Source organism: Silurus meridionalis, chromosome 1 (assembly GCF_014805685.1).
Source record: "Silurus meridionalis isolate SWU-2019-XX chromosome 1, ASM1480568v1, whole genome shotgun sequence".
In the NCBI taxonomy this organism is placed as follows: domain Eukaryota; kingdom Metazoa; phylum Chordata; class Actinopteri; order Siluriformes; family Siluridae; genus Silurus; species Silurus meridionalis.
Window position 1 is genome coordinate 6,567,951 of NC_060884.1, and position 25,408 is coordinate 6,593,358.

Consider the following 25,408-nt stretch of genomic DNA (forward strand, 5'->3'; position numbering starts at 1 on the left):
CCCTCATCTTTGCATGTCAAATGATGAAAGCGTTTGCAGAACAACTCACTGTAGTAAGGGTTATGATCCAAAAGCATCAAGAATATCACTGCGGGGCTCGAAACTGTTGAAACCTGTTTTAAAAATGCATACTGACTTGATGAACTGAGTTAGATAACAAAAAACCTTGAGTGTCACAATCCTGCAGTGTGCGACAAAAAAACAACAAAAAACATTCTAAACTCAAGAGCTATCACGTCGTCGACTGGAGTACACTATTTGGGGAGCCTTCAAAAACAGCAAGGTGTCCTGAACATTTTATTTTCGATTTATACACCGAACAAAAATCATACATTTCATTTGTTTATATTTATACTTAATGTTGTGAAAGGTTTGAATGAAAAAACGGTTGGTACTGTTATCAATATTATATTGTCATGGTGACTGTAAAGAGTTGTTCCCTCACCAGCTTCTTTCTTTGTTTTTTCTCAGTTTTTAGGATAAGACAAAAAAAAACATTCAGCTTGATGAGAAGCTTAAAACCCGTCCATAAGGAGGACTTGTTGTAAAAAAAAAAACCTTAGAGTTAGAGCTTTACTTTAGATTGCTACAATGTAATGACCCTGTGGACAAAATACATATAGATAGATAGATAGATAGATAGATAGATAGATAGATAGATAGATAGATAGATAGATAGATAGATAGATAGATAGATAGATAGATAGATAGATTGCTTAATATCACTGTGCAAAATGCAATTTTAATATATAAAACATATACCATAAATAAATGACAGTGTGAATATGTGCAACAGTTATTGAGTAGATCACAAAAGCACTGGTAAAAACATTATGATAATAATTAAAAAACTGAAATATATTATATACACGCATTAGAACAAGCTCATTCATATAGTCATGTTATTTGCCTTGCCAGTGCAGTTGTTATAGATAATTAATCACTACCTTCTATCCATATCAATCCATATATATCTAAGCAATACACACTAGTGGTATAAATCACCTTTTTTTTTTAGCTTGCACATTTTGTTGTAGTTATATAGGCATATATAGGCAACTGGTACAGAAAGTATGTACACATTTAAGTGAGCTTCAGTAAAATAGCAGGCTTCTACACATAAATAGTGTAGAGTAGTGTGATTACAGCCTCTCACTATCCAAGAAAGAGCCATTTGTACATTTGAAATGAATACTCATGTTTTTGGTATTTGAGAATATGAAAGCTTTGGATGTGTCCTATTTCCTTCAATTCTTTGCAGCTCCCTTGCCTCTTATATACTGTAGGTTGATATGGACTAATGTCCTCTGTGTGCAATGTACTGTAGTGAAAATGGGTGCAGTATTTATATAGCACTTATGGACTATTTACATGCCAAGAGCTTAATGTAATGTTCATAAAGATCAGTTCTTGGGGAAAAATGCTTAATGGATAAGAAAGTTCAAGAGGAGAATGGTCTGACTCCTGAAAAGCTACAGTAACTCACGTTACCAAGCTTAACAACAGAGCTAAGATGCTTTTCTGTTTCCCAGAGATGTAAAGAGTGGATATTTAAGTTATTGTGGAAGAGCTTTCCTGACCTCCTTCATAAACAAGGCATTTCCATCCACAGAAGTTTTTTTTGTTACTAAAAATATTCTAACCTGTCTGGCACCAACAACCATGTCACTGCTGAAATGATTTTTCTCTCTTTCTCTCCAGATTCAGGAACTCAACATTAAACTAAAGCTCTTAACCAGTATCCGCATGATTCCATGCATTAAACTGATGTCTGACTGGATAAATGCAGGTTGTTTTCATGAGTGTATATTGCCGCACACTGCAAAGTGCCACCTCATGTAGTGGTGATCCACTCTGGTGATCCATTATTCAATAAAGAGCGATTTTGGAATCATAATGGTTGTCGTAAGAGAGTAGGTGCAGTCCAACATGGCGCCTTAGGCCTCAAAGCGCTTGGTCAAGAGCAGCCAAATTAGCCTGTCACTCCTGAGCCATGAGGGAAACTACGTTGCGGCAACTCGGTGGAGGAGGAGAAATCACGCAGCACTTAGTTTCATATCAAATCTTTCTCAACCTTGGTGTGTGTATATATGTGTGTGTATGTCTGGCAGTGTCATTACCTGAGGGGAGTTTAATAATTCATGAGAATGTCGGCGAAACTCAAAGATTCCCTCTGCATGGCAGGCCTTTTGTTGCATGCTAACGCGCTCAACTTCACCAAGGTACACGACGCTACACACCCTGCAGTAAAGGAAGAAGACAGAATACGCTTCTGGAACTCTTGGATGTCTTGATAAATATTAAAAGTGTCTTTGGTCTGTGTGCCTGAGAACATGCTCAGACGCTTTTTGAGCAGTTTGGTGGCCAAAAAGGTGAAAGAGCATAGAGAAATGTGTAGGAACATTTTTTTTTCTGTTGTTGTTGTTAAAAAAGCATGGAGAAAGAATAAGCATTTTGTAACAAAAGTGGCTGGAAAGTGGCCTATATTGCTGCATTGAACTAAAGAAAAGAGCACTCATGCCTCAAGTGCTCATTTTGTTTTCAGAACGGGGTTTTGTGTAATGTTAAAACTGTATCACCTGAAGGCACTAAAGGAACCTGCTGTGATTTTCTTGTAAACCAACATATTATTTTCAGACAGTGACGAAATAGCATGACTTGACATCTCTCTCTCTCTCTCTCTCTCTCTCTCTCTCTCTCTCTCTCTTTCTCTTTTTGAGCTATAGATATACAGTATTGGCATAAAATAATTCAGTTATTCATAGCAAATAAAGCTTCAGGTTGCAGTAGGAGTAGCAGAGTTTTTCGTTAATTCAACTGAGTCTTTTAAATTAAAAATGATAAAAATAAATGTATGGTACTGATGATGGGGTGTGTGTGTGTGTGTGTGTGTGTGTGTGTGTGTGTGTGTGTGTGTGTGTATTTATACCGACAGAGCTGGCGGGTCACACTCCTCCATAATCACTCGTTCACCCGTCTGTCTGATCAATAGACTGTCAGTCTCTGCCTGAGAGGGAGATTGATCATCAGCAGTCACCCCTTGCTCGTTACACTTCTCTCAGTCTTCATTACGTACACCATTAGTCTCTCCTGAGCCTTTCTCTCTCTCTCTCTCTCTCTCTCTCTCTCTCTCACACACACACACACACACACACACACACACACGTTCACATGCAGCATAACTCACAGAGTAGTTAGACAATTGTCATTGTGTTAATAGACACAGGCTGGCAAGCAAAGACACACACACACACACACACACACACACACACACACACACACACACGCACGCACATGCAATCACATTCAAGTATTATTATTACATACAATTAAAGTTTTAAGCATAAATGGAACAAATTCCCTTTGTCGCAGAACACATATTCTGGAATGTACACGCACATGACACACACATGCACCTTTTTACCAACACTCAGAGCGCTGCTACAATGGGGGAGATGGAGTGGGGAGGAGTGTTGGGCTATGTGTATGTGTGAAATATGATTGAGAAATCTCTTTAAGTGAATGTAATAACCTGTCACTGGGAAATACAAACCTCACTGCATGTGGATGAGGTTTCCGACACAGAGGAAGAAGTAATCACAGCCTTCTCTCATCACGTGCTATTAAATGCCTTTCCTTTTCTCTACTTTCTGGTTTTTCTCGCCGGCACCTTTCTCCCCTCCCTTTTCTCTCCCCTGTATCCGGTCCTATCCAAACGAGTTCTGTACTTTGCACTGGTCTGCAAAGCTTAGAGTGCATGGCTAGTCACCATACTGTCTACCTCTCTCTCTCTCTTTCTCTCTCTCTGTTTCTACGTCAGAGGCAGAGAGGAGTCGAAGAGAGAGAGAGAGAGAGAGAGAGAGATGTGGAGCTGAGTTGACAAGCAAGGCAGCGTCTCACTCGCACTCTGGAGCATACAGCACTGAGCCTCTCCTCTTTTCTTTCTCCTCGCTCTCTCACTACCTTTACTGGAAGACTTTTGCGCTGCTTCTTTCCTGGAGTTTGAAGAACCACAGCTTCATTTAGAGTTCGCATAGGTAACAGAAGACCAGAATAAACACAAAGGATGGAGGAAAAGAAAGCGCAGAGAATGAGAAAGTGTTAAAAGAGACAGGATTTGTGTAGGGAAGCGGGGGCAGGCAGTGGGAATAAAAAGAGTCAAGAAAAAAGTCTGCAAGCACTGAAAAGTAAAAAGAAAAGTGAACTCTGGAAAACTCGAAGAGTAAGGCTGAGAAGCAAGACTCAGGTCCACGGGAAGTGTTGCAGTCCTGGCGGCCCACATGCCCATCGAGTTTGTGTGCAAAATCAAGTTCGCTGAGGGAGATGAGGCCAAATCGGCCCCACCTAAAGGAGGTGGTGGCAACCCAATGGACAACGGAGCAGGTATGGCTGACCTGGCTGCTTTTGCCAGCTCTTCATCTCTGCATGGCCTCGCCCAGGTGTTGGGGTCATCAGGATCAGGCCGAGCAAGCATGAGGCGGACAGTATGGGCACTGGCTCTGCTGGCATCATTGATGCTCTTCTTATATCAAGCATCTCGGAGCACAGGTACCTACCTGGAGCACCCACATGTGGCGGCACTGAGTGAGGAAAGCCGGCGTGAGCTCACCTTTCCCGCCATCACACTGTGCAATGTCAACCGCTTCCGCTTCTCTGCACTCACTGACGCTGACATCTACCACCTCGCCAACCTGACCGGGCTGCCCCCAAAAAGCCGTGGTGGCCACCGACCAGGTGAGCTGCAGTACCCACCTCCGGATATGCTGGACATCTTTCAGCGTACTGGCCACCAGATTGATGATATGCTGAAGAGCTGCAACTTTAGCGGACAAAACTGCTCAGTGAATGACTTCAGAGTGGTGAGTATGACACCCTCCGTTTGGCTATGCCAAGTGGTTAATCGCATTTGCTCATTGGATTTTCTTGTTGGGTGTTTATTGGTTTTCGAACATTAAAGCTAAGATTTTTTTTTAGTTGAGCAACAATGTTAACCTCCAAACCTTTTTAACTGACAGCCATTTGAATGTCATAACACCCCCTGTTGATAAACTCTGTCCAAACATATTGTATAGTTTCTCGTTTCATATGCACTATATGCATTTTTTTGGATTTGCAGTCTAATGCACCTATTTCAGAGATATTGTGTTTGACATCTTGTTTTTGCTCTCAGATAGCTTTGAAAAACCTTTTGCTGAATGGCCAGACATAAATCCTCAATAATATGTGTATATAAGTGTGACTGATCAAAACATCTTGTGTAAAAGCTATGTGGCTGCTGAATATAATACAAATATATATATATTTTTTAATCTTGACATAATTGTGGTTTATAATTTTAACAAGATATATATTTTACTGCTAAGCTGTAAAACTGAGAGGTTGATTTAGAAATGTTCCTATTTTGGTCTGTTCTGTTTCTCCTTTTCTGCTTGGTATTGTAATATTGCTTATAGTAAAAAAAATCATTCATAGAAATATAAACAGATCAGCCACAACATTAAATCCATATGCATTATAATGTGTAGGTCCTTTTGTGCGACCAACATAGTTTTAATTTGTTGAGGCATGGGGTCGACACCGAGTACACCTATAGGTGCCCTTTGGTACCTGAATTCTTTGTTGTTTAAACCATTTCTGAACACTTTATTTGCGGTGTACCAGGAAGCATAATTTTGCAAAAGAGGCCACTCCCATAAAAGCGTAATGTTGCCATGTACCCATTATGCTTCCAGATGCTATCTCTTTTATAGGTAAACAACGTGCAGAAACCCACAAATCCACATCATGTAAAAGAGAAATGCTATTTTTCAGACCAGGCCATGTTTTTTTTTATTGCTCTTTGGTTGACAGGTTCAACCTGGGCGCTGTGACCAGTCTATAGCTATGAAATTGTGGCTGTAATGCACTGTGCATTCTGACAACATTATGTTATATCCAGCATTAACCTTTCAGCTATAGGGATAAACTTATAGGGACTTATTTATGACACGAAAACGCATGTTCGCAGTCTATTTAATTATGTAAACCCGCTTTGGGCCAATGTCCATTGTTAAAAATGCTACAAAAATATAAATAGATCTGAATTAAATAGGATTATTTGTGCTACAGTAGCGCTTCTGTAGTATCAAATCAGGCAGGCCAGATGTCAATTGAGCACCCATGACCCTTTGCCAGTTTACTGGTGGGCCTTCCTTTTGCATTTGTACAGGTGCTACTACTGCATACTATGATATGGCCCAGTTGTCTAGCTCTTTTTCAAAGACACTTACATCCTTACACTTGCCCATTTTTTCTGCATCCAACACATTCACTTCAAGAACTGATTATTTTCTTGCTGCCTAATATACCCCAAACCTTTACAGTTGGAATTGTAACAAGAAAATCAGTTTTATTCATGTCACCTTGCAGTGGTTTCTGTCCGGTTGTTCTGAAATTTTCATTATATTACCAGTGCTGCTTCTGTCTTCTTTCCTCTTCTGAACTCTTCATCGCCTACCTCTGTCTCTTGCTCTTTCTGTTACATTACGGTTTGTCTCTCCTGACGAGGAATGTTATTTTGGCCACAGAACAAATTAAATATGCAGGAGATGGACAGAAGACATGATTCTTGCATTAACCAAATCAGCTTAGAGGAGAAATGCACATCAGACCACGTTTTTGCACAGCCTTTGGAATACCTACAATGTGCTGTGAAAAAAGTCCTTAATTTGAGAAATTAAGCTTCGAAAATCTTACATAAATATTTCAACTACTAGTATCCACTGAGGCTTGTGGTCTAAGTGGGTGTTTTAATAGTGGGTGTTTGTTTCAATATACACCCAGTTGCCACTGTTTATTTTAGGTTTTGGAGCTTTATTTGATATTCGGTTGAGGTCAGTTTGCCTACAGTTTACTTTTTATTTTTTTATTTATTTCCAGTGCACTGCATGTTATATAAATTCCTCAACATCTGCAGAAATACATCCTGGATGAGAATCCTTTTCATCCTTAATACACTTCACATTACACTGATCGTAAATAAATGAGCTCTAAGTAAATAAGCGGTGTGACATCACTGTCCACTTCCGTACAACGTCTTAATGCCGTGGAACTCAAATGATTTTTACAGCTTAAGTTTAACAAAGCATAATGCTCGAATCCTAAAATGTTAATTACCCTGAGTGTGTCTACATTCTACCTTTCAGAAAAAACACCACAATACACTGTAAATGTCTGGGTGCATATATGGTGTGTGTGTGTGTTATAGTCCATCCTCACCTCTTATTCTTCCATCCCCTCACAGGATTATTGCTTGTTTTTTTTTGTTATTCCTCGCTTGTTTGGATGTGAGGTTCAATTCGGCTGCACTCCATGAAACCATGTGTGTGACATATTGTCCCTGGATTGTCTTGTTATTCGCGAAATCCTGCCGAACATATCGAACAGGATTAGATTTGTTCGAACACGATCAGAATGCGAAGACCTTCGAACAGGCAGAGGACGACTCTTCCTATTTTCTCTTTAAAACGTGAATTTTTCCCGATAGCCTTGTGGTTTTCGATTAAACAATCTAATTACAGTAGCAGAGATAGTAGCTTGTATTGTGGCGCTTTGGGAGTAACATGAGCTAAAATGCTTCGCTCAAGGATATAACAGAATGAGTGTGAGATTAGGGACACACTCATCTCAGATTAGTGCATTTTGTGTGTGTGTGTGTGTGTATGTGTGTGTGTGTGTGTGTGTGTGTGTGTATTTGCATGTGTGTGTGTGTGTTTGCATATGTGTGCTTGTTTCATATGTTTGTAGTGAATATGATAACAAAGCCTCATGCAAGACTGGATCTCAAACCACTTCCATCTGTTGCACGGATGTGTGGATATAAACAGAGAGGTTTGTTTCAGTCCCTCTAATCTCTCTCTCTCTATTACCGATCTCTTTCTCCGACATGCTTGGTGGCCGCTCTTGAGTGAGTAAATAGCACACTAGCTTCGCACAATTTAATATCATTTAATAAAGGGTAAATGTGCATAAGGTCAGAACGGTTTCATCTGAGTGGGCTCCCGTGCGCTTTTTTTTCTAAATAGGAAATCTGAAAAGTCACACACACACACACAAACGTGAATGCCCGCACGCATCTGAGCAGTCAAGCTTATATGAAATTGCAATCGATATTAAACTTTAAATCAGTTGAGATTTGTCGAAGTGCCTCACACACGACGCCTGTGTCCACATTTGTCAGCGTGTGTATCATTGTGCACGAGGTGTATGTGTGCGTTTGTGTGTGTGTGTGTGTGTGTGTGTGCGCGTATGTGTGTGAGTGTGTTTGCGGCAATCTCTTCTGCAAATAATGACTCCACACAACAAGCTGGGAGACAAACAAAAGCAACAAGCTAACCCCCTGAAGGTCACCAGAAGCTCGAATCATGGATAAGCTTGCGCCCCAGCCGCTGTCTTTTGGCGCCGTAATGATTTTGCGTGTTTGATTTTCCACAGCAGAGCCGCATAAATTAGTGAAAGTCATGTAAAACATTAATCAAAGCTTTCCCAAGCTGGGGGTGTAATGGATGGCTCTGTCCTTGCTACGCACCTCATCAAGACTTTAACTAATCACCTATCACACGCTCAGACAAGCGCACATCACGTCATGTAATAGCTTTAGGGTAGCACGTGCATTCACCTGTGTTTCTGTGTTCGCTCAAAAGCAAATCTAGGGACCCATCTCTTTGAAAGATCCTCAGGCTATCACGTCCACACTTCTACGATATGCAACAAAATGAGGATGGAGCCATATGAAAAATTGACCATGCAGCTAACATTATTTCAGTGAGTCATCTGGTTTCAAAAAGGAATGCCATTTAAATGACACTGCAACAGAACTGCAAATGTGCATCATTTATTTTTCAGACCAATCAGAAGCCTAGAACAGGCAGAAATTGTGAGCGGGCTATTAATTTCTTATGCATAGATGCTGAGTAGGTTTTAACAACCAGAAGAACAAAAAATAGGCCCTATTTCTTATCAGCATATGCAAATAAAATTTTTTATTGCTGTATGCATATTTAAATGTAATGCATTTCATGGTGGTGCGGCGGTAAATATAGTGTACGCCCACTGCTTGCTGGACTACACACATTGGACGACATGGGAACAATGTTTATTAGGTGGATTAATTACTGTGCATAGTGGGGATGTGCAACTCTTTAACTGAGGTCGATGCAATTCGCATGTCGATGCATAGTCAACGATATGATACATTAAAGATACATATGAAGCAGCTACCGATGCGATGAGATACAAATCAACCCTATTACGATGCAGTGTGATCTGAATTTGATTTGATTTATCACAATGAGATTGGATGCAAGGGAAAAAAATATGATGCTTTGCAATTCAGTATGGTACAGATTGTAATCATTTCTTTCGTTCAGACAGTCAGAAAATCATAAATGTACTTAAGTGCCTTCTGACTTCTAACACATGGTTCTTTGAAATGCAAAAAAAAACAAAACAAAAAGATTAAAGATGCAGCTCTACCTCTGCCATGTTAATCTATATTGTGTATGTGACTCGCAGGACACGCCTCTATAGTGTTGTGATACATCTTCCATGTAGCAGCAGTTTATCGAGGATAAATCAATCTACAGTCAATCTATAAAGAATTAGTCACAAATTATTGGTCACTTTCTAAATAATAAAAGTATAGAACATCTACTAATAATTATATGTAAACAAATAGTTTTAACCAATGCAAATATGTTAAAAATGAAGCCAATGCTAACTTGTATCGGATGCACACTATTTTTAAAAAACAATGCCAATCGGTCACTCTTACCATCTCTAGTGCATAGATGACAGATAAAGAAAACTAGGGTATGTGAAGCTGTCCTATAACTTTTCCTGCTCTCAAATGATGCACACTATATCATCTCACAGTCAAACACGTAGGCTGAAAAGAAAGACGCCACCGTATTCAGACCCGAATAATATTTAAACTTGGAATGCAAGGCTTGAGAAGAAAGCCTTAGTTCATCTCCCTCTCTCTGGGAATTCATACTCATTCATTTCTCTTAGACTGTATTAATGTATTTAACTAGCAAAAGGGCTGAAGCAGTTGATATCTGCTGGCGATGTTAGATGTGAAGCCTAAAATGTAATATATCTATCAATGGCTCAAAAATGAAACTATTAAGCTGGAACGATGCATCATGATTGAGTAATAAGAGTGATGAGAAAATACAGAAGTGGCAGCACAGTGGAGATTGTCTGTTCAACAGTAAGCAGGTTTTATTACCTCCAAATCTTTTCCAATGCTAAAACACACCTGATCTAGCTGTTTATGTAACAATTAAGCTGTAAATGAGGATGCCCATGTGTGATGAGGGAAATAAAAATTTCAACCATTGCTTGTTGAGTCTGACCTGAGTTAGCTCTTCTTCTCTAGATGGAGTCTGACAAAGGTTTAATGTTTAGATTGTGTTTCCTGTATTTCTGTAGTCTTGGTTCCAGTGTTTAAGATGTTGGACTTCTGATCATAAGTTCATGAGTTTAAATCCCCGCACCACCAAGCTGCCAATGCTGGGCCCTTGAGCAAGGCCCTAAACCCTCAACTGCTCAGTTGTATAAATTAGATAATTGTGAGTCGCTCTAGATAAGGGCATCCGCCAAAATGCCATAAATGTAAATGGTAATTGTGTTGTACATTACTGTTCAGCAGCCAGGGTTACGCTTATAGTAGGAGCTAGATCAGGTCCGGGATATTTTTGTTTGTAGCAAAGACTAAGAAATGTTTTCAAGAAATGTCTAGATTTTATTTGAAATTTTTACTCATAACATCATTGAAAGTTAGCTCTTTATTTTTTAACCCATATTCTGCAGTATAGCACGAACCTAATAATAACACATCATTCAAATTTTCTTATTGCTGAATATCACCAGAGAACAGAAGTCCTGTTATAGTTTTCCTTTTTCCACATCCTCTGCTCAGAAACAGACGCTCTTTGCTGACATTCAGGTCTAATTGGTTGCTTATACTCTGATTAACTGACATGTTTACCTAGATTACCGTGTACTTCATACTTCTAAATTCTCTGCACTGCGCACTTTCAGACATTATCTGTGACTTCCTGAAACACATCCTCTATGGCACTATTGATAAAATGTACTCCGAATGACATTCTGAGTCATAGGAAATGAGTCACAGACGATGAAGTGGTTTATGTTCAAATACCCAATAAAGTCACATTTAGCGCCACTTCCAACTACAGGATCTGTTATTTCGAAAGGTTAACCCCTGCATAACTTGTATTAAAACCACCCCGAAGTGATGCAAAATACAGCAAATGATAGGTGTTGGTTTTCCTTATATATACCAATTCCATTGTTGTCTTCTATTAAAATGGAATTTGAATAAATGCTTTGTTCCCAAGAGGGGTTGAAAATGAGAACAGATAGGATCCAACAGTAACAGCTGCAGGCTGAAGCTTCTGTTTTTTGGAAACTGGTGATACTCACTGATAACATGGTTCGGCTTTTTAAATGCAGAACTGCAGATTTCACTGTGTGTTAGCTTCAGTACTCCTTTTGCCATAGGATTTTGCATTTTAAAAACTGGAGATTTCAGATTTCATCTTAGAAGCAGAGACACACTTTATGTTTCACATATTCTCCAATCGTTACCTTGTAATTTAATGGAAAAAAGTATGCAAAAACAATGTTGACTAAACAAGCAACTGAAGAGGAGCCAATTTTTTATTTAAGCATAAAGGTTTTGGGAATAGCTCTCCAGACATGTGCTGTTCCACGACGTGTGCTTAAATGTGAGGTGATGTTACTTTGTACTTTCATTAAAGTTTTAGATTGGACAACATTGCTGGCCATAGAAAAGCACTGTATATAAATATAAATAATTGATTATAATGTTTCATACCACCTTTTTTTTTTATCAAACTTGCTAAAATGCATCAGGGAGAATGTTCTTCAGACCAACACAGTCTCAGGCATGTCATGATATAATCACAAACTTTAATCTAATGCTTCCTGTTCACAGACACGGATTTTCCTCTTTTTTCGTGTCACTCAGCACAACTGTCTCCGTAGCAATGGAGGCAGAGGATCATGGGTAATGCTAACATAAATACTAAAGCTAATTCCCCCCCCCCACCATTTGTACCAGAGAATATATACGGTTAGGGTTAAGATTAGGGTTACGCTGTAATAAATGTTTGTGTCTCCAATTAAGGTAGTCTCTTTAAATAATCGGGAGAATATATTTACTGCATTTTGACTGGAAGAAAACTTTGGCGGAGGCACCAAAAATACTTCCTATTGAAATACGTTACAAAGAAAGTCGTCCTGAGTGACATGCACGAAGTGGGAAAGTTGTGTCTATGAACACGTATCAATAGATTACATTTCGTGACTATATCATGCAATGTCGTGAGACTGAGCTGTTTGAACAGAGGAGACAAAACTGGAGCTTTTTGGCAGGGCATGTCAGCTGTACAGTATGTTCACAAAAAAAAAATGCAACAAAAATGAAGCTTGCAAAGAAAAGAACAGAATACCAAATAGGAAAACTAGAGGAGGATTGAGCATGTTTTGGGATGTTTTGCTGCACTGGGAACTTTGAATCTGTTCAAGGGACTATTAAATCTTAAAACTACCAAGCCATTGTGGAGTCAGTCACAGCTCATGAGTCCTCCCGAAAGATAAAGAGAGGCTAAAAACAAAACTATTTTAAAGTGGTTTTCTATGATGCTTGTTCTGAATCTGATCCAACATGTACTGTACGGAAAGAGTGGAACCATGCAGAGGGCACACTTGAAGAAAGAGGGCCAAAGTACCTGTTAACAGGTGCAGGAGTTTTATTGAGAGCTATGGATATCACTTGTTTGCGGCGATTGGCATTAAATGTAATCTATATCACTATTTTTATCCATACCAATTCCAACTGTTGCATTATATATTCTGCTGAATCCAAAATCAAAAGTAAAGTTGGATTTTTTTATTAAATACAGAATAAACAACAATGAAGAGCAATTTATTTTGTCTATTTTATAGCATAGTTTTTTTGTAGCATTATCAGTTTTGTAGTTTCCAATTATTTCCAAGAAAGTTTTTGTTTTTTCGAATACCAATACCAATGGTACCAATAAATTTGTTCATTTCTGTTCATAGCTGTTTTGTCACAAATTGATTTTTCATCCTGGTTCTGGAAAGATCTAGTCTAGAATCATACTTATCAAAAAAATATTAGTTCCTGTGAACAGAGAGAGGAAAGGCTTTGATGCTTGTGCATAGTACACTGGGTAACGTAACAGGCTTTGCGAAAGATGCTTTGTGCATTTGCACACCCGCTCATTTGTGCAATCATTCAATCAGCTAATCATGTGCCGGCAACTAGACTGTTGGAGGTTTGGCAAAACCTTGCTTCTTCTAATAACTGTCCAGGTCTCATTGTGGCCTGAGATTCCTATTTCTGGATTCCAGGAACAGAATATGAAGTGTTATTTTGCTGTTATTGCAAAATGGCCTCAAGGTTCAATGTATTGTGCATTTCCTGAGATGGCCACAATGGTTGAGATTTCATAGCCTTCCTTCGTGTTCAACAAACTTGACATTTACTGTATGCTTTTATGTTGTTTGCACCATTTTTCTGTATATGGTTGTGTGTGTGTGTGTGAGTGTAAAAAAATCTCTGAAGATCAGCAGCTTCTATGTTATTTAGAAACAATACCATTAGCTAACTTGTCCTGGATGTCAGGGCTAACAATTTGCTGGTGTGTGTATGTGTGTGTGTACTGTCTGCTGCAGTGACTCGTACTCCTACAAGTGGAATGCAGATATCTTACACAGGAGGAAATTCACAGGGCTAATGATGAATCTGATGCGTTATGAGCCACGCAAACACCTCAGCCACAGGTGGTGTTAAGACACAGCCTACGTGGAGTGTGTCGGCGATGAATCAGCTATGAAAATGCTACAGCAGTCGGCACACTGGAAAGTGTGTTCAGCTGGATTGCTGTCTCTCTCTCTCTCTCTCTCTCTCTCTCTCTCTCTGCCTCTCACTTGTTTTTGGTCACAATCTTTCAGTTTCAATCTCTTGTTATTAAGCTCTATTAAAAAACAGGCAAACATTGTAACTTCTTATTCGTTCTGAAATATTGAGCAAGGGCAAACATTTTTTCCCCAATGTAAGCTCCTGTTGCTCAATTAGATGAGCTTCACCTCTGGATTGAGGGGTTGTTGGTTTAAACCCCAGCAGCATCCTCAGGATGTGAAAGGTGAACTTCCCGGGAAAAGTTATGGAAGGTTTGGAAGGTTTAGGGCGGCTAAAAGAAAAGGTAATTGAAGGGTTTGGAAATGGGGGCAATATATGGGCAGCTGCCCCTTATGGTCCGAGGGGTTAAAAAGTGGGGTTATGAATCAAAAAAGAGGTTTTAATTAAAAAGTGGCTGCTTAGTGGTTAAGACCTATAACTGCTCACCAGTATGTCATTTTGTATAACGTCTGCCAATTGCATAAATGTAAATGTTCTTTGTGTAGTTTTCTGTCTCATTCTCCCTCTGTGAGTTTTGTGTCTGTTATGCACCTGTTTGTCATTTCCTGAATGCTAAACCAGAGTTTTGTTTGCCTTCGGATCGAAATGTGTAAATGCCACATGTGTAAATGCCACATTAAAAAATCCCTGTGTTCTCATCTATATACAAATTAGGAATGCATCACTGGAGTCTCTGCCTAATGCCTCCTGTTAGACATCCAGCATCTCCCATTTCTTTTGTCTGTTCTCAAACCAGTGTGAAAAAAGTACATTATGTAAAATCTTTTATCTGCCCTGATTTTTTTTTCTTATCACAAAAACATCTTTTTTTCTTCTTTCACTCGTATATGGTGCACTACCTGATTATATCTCCTTTAAACTATTTTTGTAACTCTCGAGAAAAAAAGGGTTGTCTTGTTTTCAACAGTTTATCCTATTAAACTGTTAAAATTCTTTTGTTTCAAGGGCTTCTGTCAGCATGTCACTGAATGTTAAAACAGCATAGAAGAGCAAAATGCAAGCAAAAATGCAATGGATGCCACAGAATTACATGATCTGTTGGCATCTGTGACCCAGAAAAACATTCTGATTGATTTGTCAGGTGCTGGAATAATTGTACTGATTGGATTAGACGTATATGAGAGGGTTTTTGGTTATTTATTTATTTATTTATTTATTTATTTATTTATTTATTTAGCATCGCTGAGTTGCACTGTTCCGGCCTGGGGTTCTGACCCATTTTTGGCACACTAGGAAATTCAAAAATGGCAATGCAGCTGCATCCTCCTGTTCTTTAATCACACAGAGAGTGTGGGAATGTTATCATATAGCATGTGCCAATGAACGTGTTTCAATTTTCGACTAAAAAGTTCTAAAGTCTGTTAAGGAGCCAAAAAATAGGTCAGAGCCCCAGGCCAGATTAGTGCACCTCAGCGAAATACAAACCCTCACTCTGGGCATTTACCTACAGTAATCCAATCACGATGATCATTTTGCTACCTGCCAACACAATCAAAGTAAATGAACAAGACTTAGAAGTCTGTAACTCTACAGATCATGATTATATAAAGTCTATTCCATTGTTATCAAACCTTTATCTTCTGTGTTTTATTAATGGATTAAATCTCCAGAAATCTAACAATACTATAGAAACTTAAATATGATTGAAGGAATCTGCACTGCACGGCAAGATGTACCTCAAAGCAACAGCACATGTTCAACTGCAATCACAACTAAACTATTATATGAAACGCAATTCCCTTAATGCTTTTTTTATGTCTAGAAGTGCTTAACAAATGAGATCATTATTTAAAACAGTGTTTAAATTGAGTGACATGGTCAAAACATGTTCGCTTTAAATGGAAAAATGGAACTTCTTCTACCTGTCAATGCTTGGGGCAAAAATGTTCGCTTCACTGTCCAGTTACATTTCTCATTTGTTAGTTAAGTGGGAAACATCTGTCAAGTGCTGCCAGAAAATACAGGCAGACTCATTAATTCTTCAATCATTCATCCTTCACTTCTGACATAAAGCCAAACAGCAATGTACATTTATATTTATATATTTATATGTACATTGCAATTTGCTTTTTATACATATATATATATATATATATATATATATATATATATATATATATATATATATATATATATATATATAAAATAATGCAAACAAGTCTTGCTGCCTAGCTAATAATTACTGTTAGCTTTTACTTATGACTAGCCATGTAAACAATTTACGAAATACAGGCAGATTCATTAATTCTTCAATTATTCATTCTTCACTTCTGACATAAAGTCAAACAGCAATGTACACACACACACACACACACACACACACACACACACACACACACACACACACACACACACACACATATATATATATATATATATATATATATATATATATATATATATATATATATATATATATATGTATGTATTCATATGTCTTTAACAGTTATACTCTGACTTTTGGTCAGGGTCCAGAGCCTTTCGTAGCCTGCATAGTGGATCGGATGCCAGAGCTGTAAATATACATTTTGTCCCATAATTGTTACCAATAGACAAAGCCTTTGCTTTTGGGAAATCGAATTTCCGAAATTTACCCATTACCCATTTGCTCTGTTTTCGTCATAGTATCAAACCGATATATATAAAATAACACAAACAAGTCTTGCTGCCTAGCTAATAATTACTGTTAGCTTCCACTTATGACTAGCCATGTAAACAGTTCTGACCAAGCTCCATTTAAATCGCATTCGGTTCATTATCCTACAGAGAAACTTTTCACAGCCTTAAAGTCTTAGTGTATTCATGCTGAAGTGAGAAATAACAAAGGAATATTGTGCCAACATCATCACCACCCTGAGAGAATGAAACCTGAGGCAGAACAATCAAGATCAGAATCCACATAATGCAGCTCGGATGAAGTCCAACAAATTAAATCCGAACTTTGTTGCGAGATACGTTAAAGTGTAATCATCTCTGCAGTGGAAAAAGAATATCTCTAATTGAGATAAAACAGGAGTACAGCAATGCAGAAATGGAGAAAGGCACATATTATGGAAAGAGAAGAGTCTCCGAGGGAGATGTGGTTCTACATACCTCGCCAACCACCCACAAACCTTCCCCGCACGAGTTATTCACACAGCTTTTCAAGCAGTGGGCTAGTTTGCAGAAGTGTGATTCAGATGAAATCTGATTTGTGGGGGGAAAATATATGAAGAAAGGCAGAACGACAGGGTCCATCTGCAGTTGATGTGCCATGGAAACTGAGTAATCACGGGTCTCATACTTCAGGATAAAGATGCTAAAATTTCCATTCGTTTATTGAGGCAAAGATTTTCTAGAGGGTTAATTTCTCCCAATTGGATATAAATATTCATATGTCTTTAGCAATTATACTCTGACTTTTGGTCAGGGTCCAGAGCCTATTATAGCCTGCATAGTGGATCGGATGCCAGAGCTGTAAATAGACATTTTGTCCCATAATTGTTACCAATAGACAAAGCCTATGCTTTTGGGAAAGCTAATTTCTGAAATTTACCCATTACCCATTTGTTCTGTTTTCGTCATATAATCAAACCGCTTTGCACCTCGGTTTAAAAAAGCTTAATAATGATGGCTGCAGTATTGCATGGCCTGCAGCTTCAAAGACGAAGCTGGCCACAGTAACGGGATTTAGAGATTATATTTCTAGACCGGCGGTAAATCTATGGAACCTTTTGAAGTTGTCCTGGCAAGAATGCAGCACTGCAACCTTACTCAGCAACATGTAAATAGCAGGGTGTATGGGGGCTGAGCGAGAGATCATGAGCTGAAGAACTCCTTGGCCTTGCTCAGCATGGATCATAACGCAAATCTCACAGCGCTCTAATGGTGCCCTACTTCAAAGCATTTCACCCGGCTACTTTCGATCAGCACTTTCATCTAGTTTCAACCAAGCTACTTTCAGTCAACTCTCCCTTTAGTTACTGCAAATGTAGCAAAGCCTGTGTGTGTGTGTGTGTGTGTGTGTGTGTGTGTGTGTGTGTGTGTGTGTGTGTGTGTGTGTGTTCATGCATTTTTGTGTATAGATGATTCTTCATTATGTAGTTAAAGACTGAGGAAATGAAAATAGCACTCACTTCACTGAACGGTCCTTAGTGAATGCTGTGGCTAATGAGTTGTGTGTTATCTGGGAGCAACACTGAGTAAATACCCTGGATGTGCAATTCACACTTGACTTCACTGTAGCAGCACGTTTTCCAGTTTGACTTCGGATCGATTCCTTAGTGAAGCTAGTTTAAACTCTCGTCTTTATACTCATCCATCAACAACAGCAACTCAAACACGTCAGAAATAGGAGGGAATTATGCAGTGTCAAGGATGTAAAGTATTGAAAAATAGAAGTAATTACATTTGTTCAAATACATCATGTGCATTTACAAACAAAAATATTTCACATTTTTGGTCAATTTGTAAACCAGACACATGTACATGTCTAGCTGAGAACAATGATTTTATCATTGACGTAATCTAGCCGAGGTTAAAGAACTGTCAGAATTGTGTTTATGGTGGCTTGGTGGTAACGCTTATATTCATTTCAATAAACTAACAAGCAAAAAAAGCACTTTAATGCAATTAACTTAAATAAAGAATGTAATTGAATTTTACTTGATGAAATTTGTATCATTAAGTGTATCATAATGTTCACCTTTACCTGTATAGTGTGACATTAACTACTGCATCATACCCTTACTGTTTCATTTAATTAATTTGAACTACTGGTTGAATGCTAACTACATTTCAGTGTCTCTGTACTTGTACTCAGACAATAGAATTTAACCTAACCTAATGTGTACATTACATTGTCTTATAGAATAGACCCCTCTATATAACTGCAACTTTTGTGTAGACTACTTGTACAGAATATTGAGACACTCTTTACAACATTACTACAATGCAGAATTTTACAAAGAAAAGCAGAAAGCACAGGCTGATAGCGTGACCTTCATAGTGCTTGTTTTGATGTATTAATTCCTAGGTATTGTATGTAATATATGATAATTTAAGACAGTGGTGTGTGTAGTGTGTGAATTATAGTTTTAATAGAGTCATCAAACTGGAATCTGAATTAGAATTGGGAAATAAAGTGATCTCAGTGACTTTAACCCCGATTTGGTTGTTGGTTCCACATTGGCTAGTTTGAGTATAAAGGAAAGGTCCTGTGCTTACACAGAATGGTCTGAAAACTCAAACTATAGTATGAATATGATTCAAACGACCTATCATAAAATCAGAAATGCTGTCTGGTTAGCTCATATTATCAAGCTTTTAAAGCTATCTTATATTACCAAGCTTCAATAGCAATGAAGATCATAATGAATATGACTTCAAATCTTTAAATCTGCAGGATTACAAATCTTTAAATCTGCAGTATGCAGCTTAGTAATAAAACAACTGCTTTCCACTTTAAAAAGTTCAAAAGCAACAACAGTAAAAAAAAAAAGAAATCTTTCTTAGAGTGATGTGTATTTGTCTGAATCCAGTCTGTCAGACTCTTTTATTTTGTCTAATCTAAGTCTGACTGACTGCACTTTCAACCAATTACTGCACAACAAAGAATGGTGTGAAAACTCTGTCTCCTACAGTTTCAGTGTGACTCAAATATCCTCTCAAAAAAACATAAATCCTGTCAGGTTAGCTCATGCAGTAAGCTTCTGTAGCAATCGTTTATCAGATTAGCAGTGAAGATTGTACTTAATATGACTTCAAATCTTTAAATCTGCAGGATTACAAAATTATGAATGCATCTTAGAAATAAAACAACAACTTTCAACTTGAAAACCTGGGCTGTTTTTTTACCTCACACTTTTAGGAAACTCTGCCATTTTATATTCTGTGATTTTAAACAGCGACAAAAAAACTCAATAGCAAAAAATATTTCTCAGAATCATGTGTATTTGACTGAATCCAGTCTGTCAGACACTTTTATTTCGTTTAATCTAAGGCTGACTGAATGCACTTTCGACCAATTTCTGCTGAACACAGAATGTTGTGAAAACTCAAACTCCTGTTCAGGTGAATCAAACATCCTCTCACAAAATCAGAAATCTGTCAGGTTAGCATGTCATCAGGCCTCCCAAGCTATCTTATATCAGATGAGCAGTGAAGATTGTACTGAATATGACTTCAAATCTTTAAATCTGCAGGATTTTGAAATTATTAATGCAAATTAGAAATAAAACAATATCTTTCCACTTGGAAACATTAAGATGTGCGGCATTTTTCTTAGAACAGAATAGCCTTTATTTGTCACATACATTACCGCACAGTAAAATTCTTTCTTCACAAATCCCAGCTTACTTGGAAGCTGGGGTCAGTGCACAGGGTCAACCATGATACGGCACCCCTGGAGCACAGAGGGTTAAGGGCCTTGCCCGAGTGTAGCAGCTCGGCGATACCGTGGCTTGAATTCCTGACCTTCTAATCAGTAACCTGGCACCTTGACCACTGTGCTACCTTACTCCTCACACGTTTTATTTTTTATCTTTTTATTTATTTTATTTATTTATACCCTCACACTTTTAGGAAAAAATGCAACAGCAAAAAAAAATCTTCCTCAAAGTGATGTATATTTGACTGAATCCAGTCTGTCAGACACTTTAATTTCCTCTAATCTAAGGCTGACTGACTGCACTTCCGACCAATTACTGCTAAATGCAAATGCTATGAAAAATCAGTGTGACTGATCCTTTTCCCTGAATAAGTCCAAAGTGTGCAGTAGCAGCATACAGTAGTAGCCCTGGTTGAATACGTTAATGTAGAATGTAAAATAAATAGTGTGGCGTATACATTACTATAGGGTTAGTGTTTATTAAAGCAGGTCAGAAATAATGATGATATGATGATGATGATGATGATGATGATGATGATAAATGTTCAGGATTACAGAATTATGAATGCAGCTTATAAATAAAACAAGATTTTAAAACGTTCACATTTGTATTTTCTGGCATTTTATAATTTGTGATTATATAAAAAAGAAATCTCCCTCAGAGTGATGTGTATTTGACTGAATTCAGTCCTTTTATTTTGTCTAATCTAAGACTGACTGACTGCACTTTTGACCAATTACTGCACAACACAAAGAGTTTCCTTTTCTTGTTAGCCATGTCCTGCTTTTCTAAATTTTCTGCCTGTATCTGTTTTTACTTTCAACTTTTCCCTACACTGACATCTGAGCAATAATCTGTTATGCAGTACGTGTTACTATTTCTTTTTCCGACAAAGAAAATGACACTTCAAACACTGAGCTGTCATTGTCTTAATTACATAAAAAATTGTTCTTCACCATCTACACACACTGTGCCAAACATATGAGATCTTGCCATATCACATACTCTGACATAGATTGTTTTGTTTGGAAGATTTTCAATCTTCAATCTCTCTCTCGCTCTTTCTTTCTCTCTGACTTTCTCTTTCTGGCACAAACACCCACTTATAAACACCCACATGTTTTGCCCCCCAGCTCTGACAGACTTGTTGACATCTCTCATAAACTCTAACCTCTTATATCCGAGACGTCACGAATGATCGGCTGATCTTGACAGTGCGTGACATTGTATTGTAATGCTGCAAAGTGTTGTGGTCAGAGTCAAAATGCCACAGATTTATTCCCTGCAGCACAGATATAGCTCACTCTCTGGTGTGGTTCGGGGCAGGAAGACGTGTCAGAAAGTGCTGGAGTCTGCGGATATTGTTGTGTTTAAAAGGTCTTGGGGTCAAAGAATACACACAGACACACACACACACTCATGCATGCACGTGCATGCTGCATGAAAATATAACACTGTAACATTCTGAGTCACAATGAGGTGGCAGACAGAAAGGATAAAGGAGAACGAGTGGAGAACAACAAAAAGATTAAGGTCTCAGATGATTCTATAAAATGCTTTTCTATATATGTATATATATATATATTTTTTAATTAACAGTCAGGCAAAGCTGGTCTTAGTCTTAGTCAGGTTAAAATATCTTTTGAATTGCTCAACAGTGAAACTATTACTGCTGAGCAATGCATAAAATCAGTGAGATCTCATCAATGATGTAATGAAAAATAAATCGACAACACAGATCCACAGCTGCAATTCTTTTTAAAAGTGGTCTAATCCATTATAATTGTGGGTACGTGCTACGTTTCCTTCAACTACCGAATGAGATAAACAAAAATGTTTGATTTCTGTCATCTCTTCTTTTGTGAACGGACAATGTGAGCAATGTAAGATACACAAACACATGGTCAGAACCAACCGATAAGCAGATTCAAATACAAATAGAAAGCACACAATCATTTATAAAACGCGTCTTGAGATCTGGTCAAGACACTTATTATGCTTCCTAATGAAAGCTAAGATTAAATAAGAGAAAGGGGCTTCTACTTGTTACAAATACATTACAGCATAGTGATATTTGTTCTTCACATATCCCAGATGTTAGGATCAGAGGGCAGGGTCAAGCATGATACAGCAGCCCTAAAGCAGAAAGGGTTAATTGCCTTGCTAAAGGGTCCAACAGTGGCAGCTTGGCAGTGCTGAGACTTGAACCCACACCCTTTAGATCAGTAACCAAAAGCCTTAAACACTGAGCTGCCACTTCCCAATGTTAATGTGAACAATGTGTTTACAGTGATGCTTTTATTTATGCATCCTTAGTATTTGACTGATCAGTTAAATTAGATTCAAAGAAAGAAAGAAAGAAAGAAAGAAAGAAAGAAAGAAAGAAAGAAAGAAAGAAAGAAAGAAACCATAGTGCAAGGCTATAATCCTGACAGTGACTATATTTCACATTAGCCTTCTTATTGCTCATATTTCACATTAGCCTTCTTATTGCTCATTTCAGAAGTGTCCCTGAGGGGCTGTATGATTCTACAACTTGGACTAGAAAAAAGTCGCTCCTAGCCGTGCTTCATACCATTCTTTTCCATTATTTTTCTTAGGACCACTATTGATGTTCCAAAAAACATCAATATAATAGTCTTAAAGAATGGTGATGAGTATGAGGTAGTAGACTGTAATTTGTTAATAAAAACTTTCTTCCAGCGTCTCCCATTAGGGGTCGCCACAGCGGATCATCCGCATGTTTGATTTAGCACGTTTTTACACTGGATGCCCTTCCTAACGCAACCCTCCCCATTTATCCAGGGTTGGGACCGGCACTAAGAGTGGCTGGGGTTGGTTCCCTGACCGGGGATCGAACCCGGGCCGCAGCGGTGGGAGCACCTCATCCTAACCACTAGACTACCAGGGGACCTTGGACTGTAATTTGTTAATAATTTAACAAAATAAAGTACATAATTTAGCAAAACAGAGCAAGTTAGATTACCATACTTTATAAACTATACAGTGTGTGTATATATATATATATATATATATATATATATATATATATATATATATATATATATATATATATGTACTGTACATGAGCACCGGTTTGCGATTTGAGGGTGGAGTCAGACGGAACAAGTTGTAAGAAGCACACCTGTAGCTGATAAGACTAATCAGTGTACTCTGGTTTCCAGTGACACCGATAAAAAGGAGATAACCAAGAGCTAAAATTGGGCATTGAAACACCAAAAATTAGTTCTCTAACATCGAAACAACTGAAGGCTGACTGCTGACGAGAGAACGGCATCTCACAAGGTGGAAGATGCATACATCCTGGCAGCATCTCAACCTATCACACTGCATATACACTGCTACGTTGCAAAACTTTAAATATTTGTACAATTTTGTCATATCGATATCGTCATCACAAGATCGAAAAATTGTTAGTTGAACCTGGAGACTACCTGTAACAAAATAAAACCTTATATAGATGACTTTATACGTTTCAAATGGGGGACAGGGTTAGATCATCATATAAGCTGGTCCTAAACAGTAGTCTGTATAGGAAGTGTCCCTAGTTTGCTTTTAAACATATTTCTTATGAGGTTTTGCTGCTTTAAATGACAAGTTATGCATAATGTAAACCAACAAATTAGGCCAAAAGGACATTAGAATCATAGTCTAGCTCCTGTCAAATGCTAATTGGACTTTGTTACAAAACTTGTAGTTTTCTTAAAAAGAAAGAATAAAAGAAAGAAAGAAAAAGAGAGAGAAAAATGAGAAGTGAACAGATGAGGAGCCCTACAGCTCTACTGCAGCATCTGCTGCTCTGATTCAGCCCAAGGCTACCAGCAACTACACATTCAAAACAACTGCTCAAGGACAGGAACGCACACACACACACACACACACACACACACACACACACACACACACACACACACACACACACACACACACACACACACACAAACACACACACACACACATAGAGACATGCACACGCTAGACAGGAGTTTTGAGCAAATGAATAATAGCAGTTATATTTCCTTGATACTGTGCGTTCTTGCATTCTGGGAATTGATGATTGGCCTTTGAGACATAAAAGCAGTTGAAATGTGTCTTTGCATGTTTGTGTGCGAACGTGCGTGTCAGCCATAAGGCAACCTAAATCATAAACTTGTAATAGGCCATTCACTTTAAATTAGGTGACAAATATGGACAGATTGATAGCTGAATTATTGCCATCTTCGGAGACGGGAAATGCAACGCTGAGGCTCTGCTGAATATGAATTTCTACACACGAGCTGCTCGGCATCACAATATGCTTGTGCAATCCAGTCTCACAGCATTTTGTGATATAGTCACGAAATTTTATCTATTGATTCGGGTTCATGGACATGAATGTCCCTCTTTTTTTCGTGTCATTCAGAACAACTTTCCATCCAATGTATATCAGTACAATGTATTTTTCATGCCTCTGCCACATTCTTTTTTTCTGCCACTGGGCACCATAGACGCTGTATTGTTTTTTATTTTAATCTTCAAGCACAACATTTAATCAGAAGATTTTATTCTTGTTTTTAGTGCTTTTTATTCTGTAAACTACTTGGAATTATAAAGCGTCATCAGTGGTTCCTTCAAGTCAAAATATAGTAAATATATTCTCCCAGGTTAATTAACAATACTGCAGATTTGTGCTACGGCCATCGCTTCTTAACGTTTCTATTCGAAGAAATACCATTTTTCCATCGGTTTGATGTGTGAAATCTAGCAGTAAATACTACACAACCTACCATGAGGCTTATCGACCGTTACTATGGTGAAGACACCAGCTGAAACTTCTTGTGGACCCGCCACCAATTCTCTTTTAATGATTTCCTCGTCTCTTCTCAACACACAAACACGAAATTGTGCTTTATATTTCAACAATGCGATGTTATGACAATCAGTTTTAATTGTTTCTATTTTGAGTGTGAGAAATAAAGTTTTTTTGTGGGATCAGTTGTGG

At 38.1% G+C, this 25,408-nt stretch overlaps 1 protein-coding gene and 1 long non-coding RNA gene across 2 annotated transcripts in view; one reads left to right on the forward strand and one right to left on the reverse strand.

Moving 5' to 3' along the window:
- Positions 1 to 766: 766 nt before the first annotated feature.
- LOC124388105 lies at positions 767 to 7,638 on the reverse strand. The gene is made up of 3 exons (XR_006926339.1): positions 7,258 to 7,638; positions 2,930 to 3,007; positions 767 to 2,241 (listed from the first exon to the last, which is right to left on the reverse strand). It is a non-coding gene; the product is annotated as an uncharacterized LOC124388105 (long non-coding RNA).
- asic4b (acid-sensing (proton-gated) ion channel family member 4b) overlaps positions 3,878 to 25,408 on the forward strand; it is a 57,316-nt gene continuing 35,785 nt past the window's right edge. The window contains exon 1 of the mRNA XM_046852688.1: positions 3,878 to 4,859. Within this exon, the coding sequence (XP_046708644.1) occupies positions 4,281 to 4,859 (579 nt within the window). The 5' untranslated portion in view covers positions 3,878 to 4,280. The remainder of the gene's footprint in view (positions 4,860 to 25,408) is intronic.